General features: G+C 39.8%; 1 protein-coding gene across 2 annotated transcripts in view; it reads right to left on the reverse strand.

Annotated features, from left to right (window-relative positions):
- Positions 1 to 11342, reverse strand: part of LOC107103317 (high affinity immunoglobulin gamma Fc receptor I-like) — a 35719-nt gene that overhangs the window by 2065 nt on the left and 22312 nt on the right. For both annotated transcript variants that reach the window (XM_015402976.1, XM_015402975.1), the window contains exons 4-8: positions 5625 to 5870; positions 5377 to 5550; positions 5189 to 5269; positions 3199 to 3279; positions 1945 to 2012 (exon numbers count right to left, since the gene is read on the reverse strand). In XM_015402976.1, the coding sequence (XP_015258462.1) occupies positions 1945 to 2012; positions 3199 to 3279; positions 5189 to 5269; positions 5377 to 5550; positions 5625 to 5870 (650 nt within the window). The remainder of the gene's footprint in view (positions 1 to 1944; positions 2013 to 3198; positions 3280 to 5188; positions 5270 to 5376; positions 5551 to 5624; positions 5871 to 11342) is intronic.

The following is an 11342-nucleotide window of genomic DNA, read 5'->3' on the forward strand; positions in this document are numbered from 1 at the left end:
CTACATCTAGTCCTTGGTTGGATTTGGCTACATAAACGTTAACAAAAGTTGTGATTTTTCGTTTGAAAGCAAATTTCAGCGAATCCTCTAGAATTGCGCCATTTGCTTAGCTAAATTCGTCACCTGTGTTTTACTCAGCTTCATTTCAATCCACAGCCGCCCTTTTACATAAAGATCACAGGGGAATATTTCGCTCCAGCTCCACATAGTTATTCTGCCCTTGGCCAACAAACTTCACCTACATTGCCTGATGGTGGTCAATGAATCTGGTGGCACCAGTGTGTGGCAACCTCAACTTTGTCCATGAGCTTGAGCACAGCTTTGACTACAAAGAAGTGTACCACTATCACTGTGTGTATGGGTAATAAATGAATTTAGCGTAGAGCACTTTCAGGTCTCCTGACTTAAAAAGGTGCGATATGAGTACAGGGCATTAACCATCTATGTATTATGGTAAACTGAAAAAAGGCGCCAACATCTTTGAGATACCAGATCCTGTATGTATATTCCCAGGATCTGAAACTGTTGTCCGGCAAAGAGGAGGATTACTGTGGACATCATAGTTAAAGCGAGGAGTGGCTGGAGCTCAGGCAGTAGCATGGAGATTACACCTAGAAACTAGGCACAGAGAGCACAAGCAGCGGTTGCAGGTGGCTGAGTTTTTAAAACCCCACAAACCTTTAAGAGTTTTCCACACATCACCGCATGTCAACAAGTTTTTCTGTCTTTCATAATGATTAAAACAGCTTCATCTTGGCTGTGTTCCTTCACTTTACACTTTCGTCCCATCCCTTTACTCCTGAAGGTGATCCGGGAAGGATTAACATGTTAATCACTTGCCCCGGCTGTGTCATTCATATGTGGTGTACATGCCATGATATGAGGTCATCAATCTGAGAATTTATCTAGTGTTCTTAGATAAAAGCAGTATGAAGCTAAAGAGGTTTACTGTTAAACACGTTCATCACACACAGCTGTTTTTATTTAACCTAGGCATGAGGCAAAAATGTTCAGTTCACTAAGTAATGATCTGCCGGATCCCCTTAGATGCCAAAAGGTACTGTTGCAGGTCTACTTTGAGCTCTTTATCCAATGACACTCTATGTCTAAGGAAGAGTTAGGGCATATACTGGTGAGGATTCTCAGTCATCCAGGTCATAATCATTCCAAAAAAGTTAAAACCAATCAACTGGACTTTGTTTCCAAGTTTAAAGACATTTTGCTTCCCATCCAGGAAGCTTTTTCTATTTATAATGTCAGAATTACAGTTGAGTTCAAAGCTTTAGAGTGGCCCAAAACAAAGCCTTATTTCGGCTTAGAAAACATGCAATTCGAACCAGACAAACGGGTCTGGGGAGCTGTTTGGGTTCTTTGTTAGCCTTTGTTAGCCTACAATACGCGATACTGGTCAATGCCTCTGGGGGGAGGGGGGGTGTCAATAGGGGGGAAATTAGGTGCATAGTAGGTTTACAAAAGCTTGTTAAGATAAATGGCTTTCTTCACACCCCTTTCAAACCACCTGTCTTTTTTGTCCAAATTTTGAACATTAAGGAGTGAGGGCAGGAAGAAAAAGGATGAATTTTAAGCGGCTGATATCTAGAATAGGGTTGCTTTGGTTTGATCCATCCTCCATGATCATAAATGAAGTCTACAATATAAAAGGAACAGTATACTTTAACCTCCATTCAACTATCTCTCATTAAATCACAAAATCAGTTGAAGTTATCTTCCTGAGGCAGAGACCACCTCCACCCTGACTCCATGGGGAGTTTCTGTCTTGTTCCACTTTAGAACAATGATTTGACACCATTGTCTCTATGGCATCGCTTTGACCTCCTGCCCAAGAACACCCCAAATAGGATCTATGAGCATTGACCCCACCTTTATTCAGTTTGTCAACAAACTGAATAAAGGTTTTTATATGATGGGAGTAGTTTTACCTACCGTACTTTGGTTTGGTTTGTCGATGTTTCCTTTTCTCACGCATGCATAAAGTACACATGATCCATCCGCTGAAAATGGAAATAAATATGAGTTAGAGTCATGCAGATTGAACGAAGAGGGAATTAGATCTCTAACAGATTTTTTTTTCTCATAATAAGGACGCACAATGTTAAAAATCTCAGGAAGGCGATAACAAATAGAAATATTGTGATGATATACAGTAGTAGCCATTGAAAATGTCCCCACAGTCCTTGATGGACCCTTGGTTGGTCCTTGGCTGGTACCCTGAGATTCCTTTTTTAAACATCAATCATGGCACTAAAATATTCTCTACATTAAGGTTTTTAGAGCAGCGGCCTCTCCTGGCCAGACCCTGTAATTCAGTTAAAGGGTGGAAGTAGGCTGACATTTACTGGGAAGGGCCATTTTAAATGGCGGCTACTGTAAGCTGTAATATAAAGCGGTTTGCATGTTTTATCTCTTCCATCAGTGCAAAGATCAGTCTGTGACCTTAAATCTGTTGGGTGGTTTCATTGTTGAGATTCCTCTGCCATGAGACCTTTGATTAAATGGTTAAATACTAAATAAGTATTAAAAATACAAGTTCATACCATGTAAAATATATATTATAATAATTCTTTTTAATAGTTATATTGAGCATCATGATGTTGCCTTGACAACACTTTGGATTAGCATGTCTGGTAAATATTATCTCTATAAAATGCCATGAGATGACTTGCGTTGTGAACTGGTACTTTCTAAAATAACTCAATTGGGGGAACAAAAAGGAGTATTTCAGAACTATCTAAACATTAATAGATTAACTGGTTGTTTTTTATCTACTGTTGTTACCAAACAATAAAGCATTTTAACATGTTTGTTAGAAGTTCTCTTGAAACGGATGCAGAGACCACCGTGATGCACTTCTGCCTCAAAACAATGAAGTGAAAGTTCACAGGAAAAAACCCACAAAAACAGTTTGATGCTGTTGTGGTTTTTCATAAATATTACAGGGACTTTTTTTTTTTTTTTACTTTTTAAATCAAAGTGTTAAATAAACTGTCAAAACTTTTTTGTTTCAATTCTCTTTGGTCTTTCTTTTCAATGCATCCTTTTTTTAAAAACTCGAAAGTATTTTCTTTTCTGAGATGTGATTTTTTTTTTTTTTTATGCATGACGGAAACCTTATGTGTGTGACAGAGAGAAATGAGGACAGATCTTAGATGGAGATAAAGTAGAGCAGCTTTGTCTCACCATCTGTCTGTCCGATGTTTATCTGTTCATCTCTGGTGTCATCCGTTCTCACTGCTGAGTAAATTGAAGCCTGGTCGCTGTCTGGGAGATAAAACCCACACATGATGTTAATGCAGAAGCAGCAGTTGGTCCAGAACTGCTGGTCCAGAACCTGCTGGTCCAGAACCTGCTGGTCCTTACACTACTGCAGGAATTACGCATAACATCATTAAGGTAATCAAATGTCCAACTGTTATAATGAGTAAATATTCATTGTCCACTTGGTTCTGATTGACATCGTGATTAGTCATTGGTTTCAGCTGCTGCTGCCAAAGAACCATCTGCTGCTGAAACCATGAAAGACAGTCTTCTGTTTGCTTTAGAGGAAATGTGAAAAAAAAACCACAAAGCTGCAGACATATTCTGCAAACAGAGTTTCATAAGATCAAGACACAGGAAACCAAAGGTTTTTAGCTCACACGGCATTTATCTCCATTTACTGACTCATTGACAACGAACTGAAAACGTCTGCAGTTACTCAATTAAACTGCTAATAATAAAAATCTATGATTTAGCACACAGGCAGAACATTTCATTAGCAGACGATGGAAGATCTGGATCACCCCCTGTCCCAAATCATGCAGGAAGAAACTATTTCTGTCTTGATTTACCTTACGTTTCCTTCTGTGGTAAAACCTGTCACTACATCAAGAGGTGTGAATAAACACCAAACCCACGAAGTTTGCCAAAAAAAAGGCTATACATTTCTTGCTTAGTAATAATAAAAGATCCAATCAAACATGGTGTTTGACTCCATCTTTCAACCTATTCATCCATCCATAATTATGATATTTCTAATAAAACTTTTATTTGTACAGCCCTTCTGAGAATGAACACTTGATGGCCAATGTAGTTAGATTTCCCCATTATTTCATATAATGTTTGCTGCTACATCCTTTTATCACAGCCTTGTGTTGCCGTATAAATACGATGCACTTCGACCTAAACCTCTAAAGCGAGGCATCCTGTCCTCTGCTGTCTTGATAGCACTGGGTTAAGGCAACGCTGAGTCAGCGCCTCGAAGCAAGCAGTTAGAACTATTACGGCTTCGGGCTCCACAAACCTTCTTCAACCTCTGAGGGGGTGAAAAATCCCCCACCTCAAAAGCTTTGAATGTGGCGTATCCACCTCTGCTCTCTGTTAATGTTTATGTGTTGCTAAGCTTGGCTCCACTGCTCATCCCCACATTTCCCACCGAGCAAAGAGTGGTTGAAAAGACTTTGAAAAGACGACATGATTTATGTCCAAACAATGTCTGCATTTGGTTGAAAAGCGAATGGTGAAAAGCCCTAATTTTCAGATTGTTTAAAAGACATAGAAACCTGGGTTTGCATCATTGATTCTATGTCTATTATTGGACTAAAATGGGACTAAATCAGACCGACTAAACATGATCCAATTTTCAACAACTATTTCAGGACAAAATCAAATATGACGGACCAACCAGATTTACCCTAAAAACCCACTCCTAAATGACGTCTGGTGTTTGGGGGGGTTAGCCCTGCCATTCAAGCTCTCTAAGCACCACCCACTTTGATGGACTTTTTCTATGTTTTTTTGGGCAGAACGTTGGAAAAATCAGGTTATTTACACTTCAAAGCATAAATCATGATCATCCCAATGCCCTACTTCCACTTAAATTTAACTTAAAAATGTACTGTAGAGATTGTCGATTCTAAAAAAAAACCAGCAGCAGTTACCGGTACACCTTTCTCCTCTGCCATCTTTCTTTTGGTTTGACTATGGCCATGGCAGCTCTTGCTTTCAACAGAGATATATCCTTCAACAATGATACCTCAATGTGATTGGGCGACCTGTTTAGAATCAGTCTCTAACAGTTTAAACTGGAGTGGTAATACACTGATTCTCTTGTGTTTTTAAAAGCACAAACAACACAAGAATTCAGCATGTGGGTGAAGTTAATGGGCCTCACAAAGATGGAAAACTTTACCTTTCCTGAATCTGGTTGGTTGTAGTTGCGTTTGTACATCACTGTATAGAAGTTCTTCATCTCCACCTTCATTTTCAAGGACTAGGAACAGACCAAAGGAAGGTGGTGAATTTATAATCTGAGGATTGATTACAGAGAAGACTCAATATGTCTGACAGAGGGGTGTTTTTGTTCTGTGTGGTATTTACCTTCAGGTTTCCTCTGGACATGACGTCTCACCAGTAGAAACAGAAGCAAAACTATTACAAATAAAGCGATACATAGAAGAACAATAAGGAGAGGAAAACGTGAAGAAGAATCCTCAGGAGATGGAGAACTGGACAAAGATGTGGATGGAGGAGGGTGGGAGGTGGTTGGTTTCCCTGAAATGAACCAAACATAATTATTCAGTTTTTGTCTCATTATGAAGGTTGAAGCAGAGAGAGAAGCTGCTGACCTTCAACAGAGATCCAGCTCGATGGAGACTCTCCATGACCACTGATGTTACACCTGTAGAGGCCTTCATCAGAGCTGGTCACATTGTGGAGGGTCATGTGACCTTTGGGCTCAGTCTTGATGAGGGAGCCATATTTATAGAAAGCAGCAGTGAGGTTGGAGGGAGTGGTCTTTGTTAGACAGCTCAGAGTGACGTCATCTCCCTCCATCACAGGGAGGACAGGACTCTGCAGGATCACTGATCCACCTCAACACAGAGACAAACTACAGCATTTCATCCATTTCCACACAGCTTCATCAACATTAACTCCACAGTCTGATCTTACCAGTGACAGTGAGCTGGATGCTGCTGCTGGCTGCTCTCTCTCTGGACAAACACCAGTAAACTCCACTATCTGATGAGATGAGGTAACTGATCTTACAGGTAGAACCAGCTGGTTTCCCCCATCCATCTCCACACTGAGTACCGGTTCCATTTGTGTTCCTCCATACAGTCCATCCAGCAGAGCTGTTGTTCTCCTCACAGCTCAGAGACAAACCGTCTCCTTTAAAGAACTGAGATCTGCTGGGACTCACAGTCAGACCAGCTGGGAGGACTGGAATATACGAAATATAATAAAGCATTGATCATGTTTGTTCCTGCAACCTGATGCTAGCATGTTAATGTTCTTTGCAAATCTTTAACTTTTTTTCCTGTGAATATTTAGCCTCATTAAAAAGTTAAAGAAGAAATGACTGACCTGGGTTTATCATGCAGAACAGCATCAGGCTTAAATCTGCAGAGAAACACAATTAAAGTGACTTTAAGAGAAGCGATTCACAATAGTATTTCAGACATTTATAATCCAATTATTGTCTGAGGGGAGCTTTAACAATTTAACACTTCCTTGTATTTTGCCAAAATCATATAGAGGGCAAACCTAATGTCATAGTATGTGTTTTAATGCAGTTTTAGGCAGAAATAAAGAGACGGTTCTTACCAAGCAGACATCTGACTGATGCTTCCTTCATTTCCTCTTCTTAGTGATTGACCTCTTTACATTGATGTTACTGAGACCAAGTGCCGCCCGCCCTCTTCCTCTGAGCCTGTTTTTTTTTTTTTTTTTTTTTTTTTACTTCCTCCTCTGTTGGCACTGTAGTTGACAGTCAAAACTTATATGATATGAAAATGTGTTTCTTTTTCTTAGAAACACCAGAGCCCTGTTTGAGCCATAAAGCCTGCATGTTTTAAAAGACCACTGATGCAAACTGACCCTTATGATAAAAAAACAGATTCAACAACTGGTTTAGCATTAGAGATTATTTATTGGAGTTTGTATCAGTGTAGGACTACAAAGGACATGAATCACACATTAATACTGATGCAGTAAAGGTTTACACATTTCTAGGAAAAGACATAGGTGAAAAGTATTATTTTGCTTAATCAGTTGGCTGCCATCTAGTGGTCATAACCTAGACTTCAATTAAAATTTCTCCTTTAATTTTAAAAATACTTTTGTTTGTGTGCTTTGTTTGACAGTTACTTTTTAGTTAGTTTGGATTTCTTCGATGTGCTCTGCTCCATATCCAGTTTTGTATTCTTGGGCTTTTTTCCATTTGATTTATGTTTCAAACAAGGCCACATCCACTAAACAGCCAAAGTAGGGGGTAACCACTTGCCAATCGCTCAGCTATGTGGATTAGCTGTAACACCAGGAGAGTGATACAGAAAGTAAAAATAGAAAATTGATAGTTGGGCTTTATTTGAGGGTAGTAGTGATGTGAGAATCTGTACTAAAATATGGATACCTCAGATACAAGAACTAAAGGCTCTTAAATGATTTTGTCAGGGTGCTGCGATGACGTCCGGCTGATGTGATATCAGATCAGCATACACCGTCAGACCAGTATACACATAGTTATATGCATGCATGTCGTCAGATCGCCACACTCTTCAAAAAATACCAACAATTAAGAAATTAATTTGTTTTTTGTACATGAATAAAGGGATACCTGCCCATGGAGGTAGTTTGAAGTGTATTTTTCATGAAATACTGAAGGGATATTCGCACATTGAGGCAGTTTAAAGTGTATTTAGAGAGGGGTCTAGTTGTACCTGCAGACATCTACAAAACGTGTCCCATATAAAACACGCCTCCAGTGTGGTCCTGTTTCTCTGACCGTGACTTGCTGGATGTGCTCTCTTCATCCTCTGGCATGGGAGCTGGCTCGGAGCTCGTCTGCCTGGCTGTGTGTTTCTTGGACGAGGCAGCCTTTTACAGCTGCTTTTTGTGTCTCTGCTTCTGTCTCTTTGAACCCCAGTCGGCCTCGGCAGATGGCCGCTCACACTGAGCCTGGTTCTGCTGGAGGTTTCTTCCTGTTTTTCCTCTTCACTGTCGCTACAAGCATGCTTAGTGTGAGGGATTATATTTAAGTCAATGAGTCAATGCAATCAACTTGTTTTCCATAGAGAGAACAATTGAAATCAATTTGACTGTATGATCTGGTGATGAAGTGCCTTGAAATCACATGTGTTCTGAAATGGCGCTATATAAATAAACTGATTGAATTGAGTTACTGTCTGTTTAAGTTTGGTTGGACCAGTAGGGGAATGTTAATTTCAGAAGGAGGGTTCTTGCAGTTGGCAGCTAGAATATGTGGCAAAACCCTGTGAGAGTTGTTCTGTTATACTGACCAAAAAAATTAATGCTTGGGTGTCATAATGAGGCGTTACACTAGTGTCAGTAGCTTAAACTACAGTATAAGCCTAGACCTAGTGCTGGTGGGACTGCTCAAAGCTCAGTGACACAACATCTGGCAATGCAAAGAAACAAGGTCAAGTTGAGGAGGAGCAAAGGGATATCCAACACACTCATGATGTGAGGGAAACGACACTCCAACTGGCTGCAGAGTCTGGCTTCTCCCCAGGGTTATCTCAGCTGGAGGGTCATTGGTATCATGACTAACTTTGCGGCAGAACGAAGCTAAAATCATGTGATATGCCATTGCAGGGAGTAAACAATGATGGAGGCGCCCATGGAGAACTCTCTACAGTAAAGATTGAGAAAGCTAGGTTCAATGGCAAGACGATTTGGAAAGTGTTCTTTACCCAGCTTGAACTATCAGCTGTTGCACATGGCTTTTCTTAGGAACATATAAATCTCTTAGCTTTGTATCTGTATGGAAATGCAGCAGCATGCCTGAAAGGGAGAGGAGAGATCATATTTTTCTAGTGAGAAATATAAGAGAGTTAGGGCAATATAATCAGCTTGCACTACCTAGATCAGAGCTATACAACAGACAGAGACTGGTTGGAGAGTCGCTGCATATTCTGGCCAATTAAATTTTGTGACAACATGCCCCTAGCAGTTCAAACCAACCAATGGTAAGGGCCTGCAGGCCCTGGAGTTGGCATTGCGGAGGGAAATTCTATCAGGATCCTCTGGAAGCGATAAGGATATGCCAGAGCAACATCTACAACTGCCGAAAGGCTGAGGGGACAGCTCATTATGATGCCCTTCTGCCACCTCCTTCCAGCACCTGACCACACCACCGACAACACAGCTGCTGGGGATGTGGACAAGCTGGGCATGTCATCAGCCAGTGTCTGGTGAGATGTGCACTACACTGCTGCGAACTGGCTAGGAAAAACAAATCCAAAGCAACAATGACATGGATGAGTTTATACACTTCACAGTAAACCAAGGCCGAAAACAACAAACAAAAATAATGCTGCGTTCACACCGGACGCAGAAGGCGCAGCAGAAGCAGCGAGTTTACATGCAAAGTCAACGGTTGATGTGCGTCAAGGCGCAGCAAAAGCTCCCGCAGCTCCAATCAGAGAAGCTGATCTGGGAGCTGGCAGGGAGACAGACACAGCGCTGCTGGTGCAGCTCACTATGATCACTCCTCTGAAACAGCTTGTTAAAGTCTAAATTAATAATGCCGAAGTCTGCCGGCAAAACATGTTAAAAAATGTTACATTTTATTATCCTGGTGCCTGCAGTGTGGAATACATGCATGAAAAACGCCTTCCAGCCGCCACGGCGAAGAGGTGACCGTAGGCTGCTGTTGAATGGGATTCTCAGTGATAGAGCACAGCTGGTAAGTGGGGGTCTGAGTGGCTACGACAGAAATAATATTTGAAGGCAGGATGGTAATCTGGATGAACTGACTGCACAGATTAAGTTTTCAGGTGGTTTTTCTCATTGAAAAACATAACTGCCATTGTTCTAGGCAAAGAAACGATAGGGTAGCTCAACGCAGACCCACAGACCCACTGTTCCACCTTTTAGCTGGAGCAGTAAAGATGCTTCAGCCACGTGTCAGAACTAAACTTGTACAAGCATCAAAAATGAAGCAGCACGTTATATTTATTAAAAGCACTCTCCTCTGTTACTCAATTTGTAGATCAATAAAGCAAGATTCTTCCTTTTCAAAATCCCATTCCTTATCAAAATCGGAGGTGAGTAGCAACTAGTTACATTTATTCAGTTCCATTTACCTGAATAACTTTTAAAAAAATAATAAAAAAGCATACTTGTAGAATACTTTAATTACTGAGTTTTATAGATCAAAAAATATTAAATCAGTTGATATTATCATGGGTATTAGGTAGAGCAGTTACTCACTATTTAACTTTTTTACAATCTACTTTTTTACTCCTATTTGAGTAACTTCTTTAGAGAGTATTTTACTTTTACCTGCAGAAAAGCAGGATGAAGTAGTGCTACTTTTTCTGAACTACCATTTTTGGGTACTCAACCTACCTATTGTGAGAACTGTAATAATTGAGGTTCTAAATTACATTTTTGCAGCAGAAACAGAATTTCAGAAGATAAAAATTATAAATTGTACTATTAAGAAATAAGTTTTATATACCTAGAAATGTTTACATGATTTAAGTGGCCATTTTAACATTATCAGCTTGATTTATTATTTATTTATATCTGAAATAAATGGATTCATAGTCAAATAATACAAAGGATGACCAGTAATATTAGGAATAGAGAGATCTGAGATGTATTTCTAGACATCCAGAATGTTTATTCCAGATGTGAAGAATGTAATTCTGTTTGAAATGGCCATTTTGACAAGGAAAATAGTGTTTTTCAGAATACATATTCAGTAAAGCTAGTACATATCAAGAAGGCTTGATAACATTACGGGTTTATTTCTTGAATGTTAGTGGATCAATGTATCTATTTAGTTGAAATCATCTGGCAGCAGTTAATGATGAAAAAAAACCCTGTTGTTCTAATAGATTAAACCTCTTCATTGTCTCACTGGGTTCATCCTCAGTTTGATTCAGTCTTCTTTTGCACAGTAAATACTAAGTGGCTGTTTCCAGCCGCTTTATCAGGCCAATAAATGGTCGTTATCAGTGGTCATCAGGCCCAAATAATTGCTTCAGAATGTTAATTCATTTTCCCTCCTGCGAAATTAATGAATCCATTTATGTGTTATTTGAAAATAATTTCAGTAGTTCTTCATGTATTTAAAAAAAAAATTAAAAAAAATGTGTATGTTACTCATATTAAACAAACCAAAAACAGGTAATCTCATGCCATGTCAGCAGAGTTGTAGAATCCTCTCCCTATAAATATTTAATTCTCAGTGAAAATGTCAGTTTCCCTGATTTCAGGCTTAGAAAACATAGGCTCTGTTCGAAAACCTAGGACGCATCCTTAGAAGACCGGATTCGAAGGCCGATTACGTCATAGCGCGGCGCCGAGGTCTG

This window comes from Cyprinodon variegatus, unplaced genomic scaffold, assembly GCF_000732505.1.
Source record: "Cyprinodon variegatus isolate N-32 unplaced genomic scaffold, C_variegatus-1.0 Scaffold1421, whole genome shotgun sequence".
Classification (NCBI taxonomy): Eukaryota; Metazoa; Chordata; class Actinopteri; order Cyprinodontiformes; family Cyprinodontidae; genus Cyprinodon; species Cyprinodon variegatus.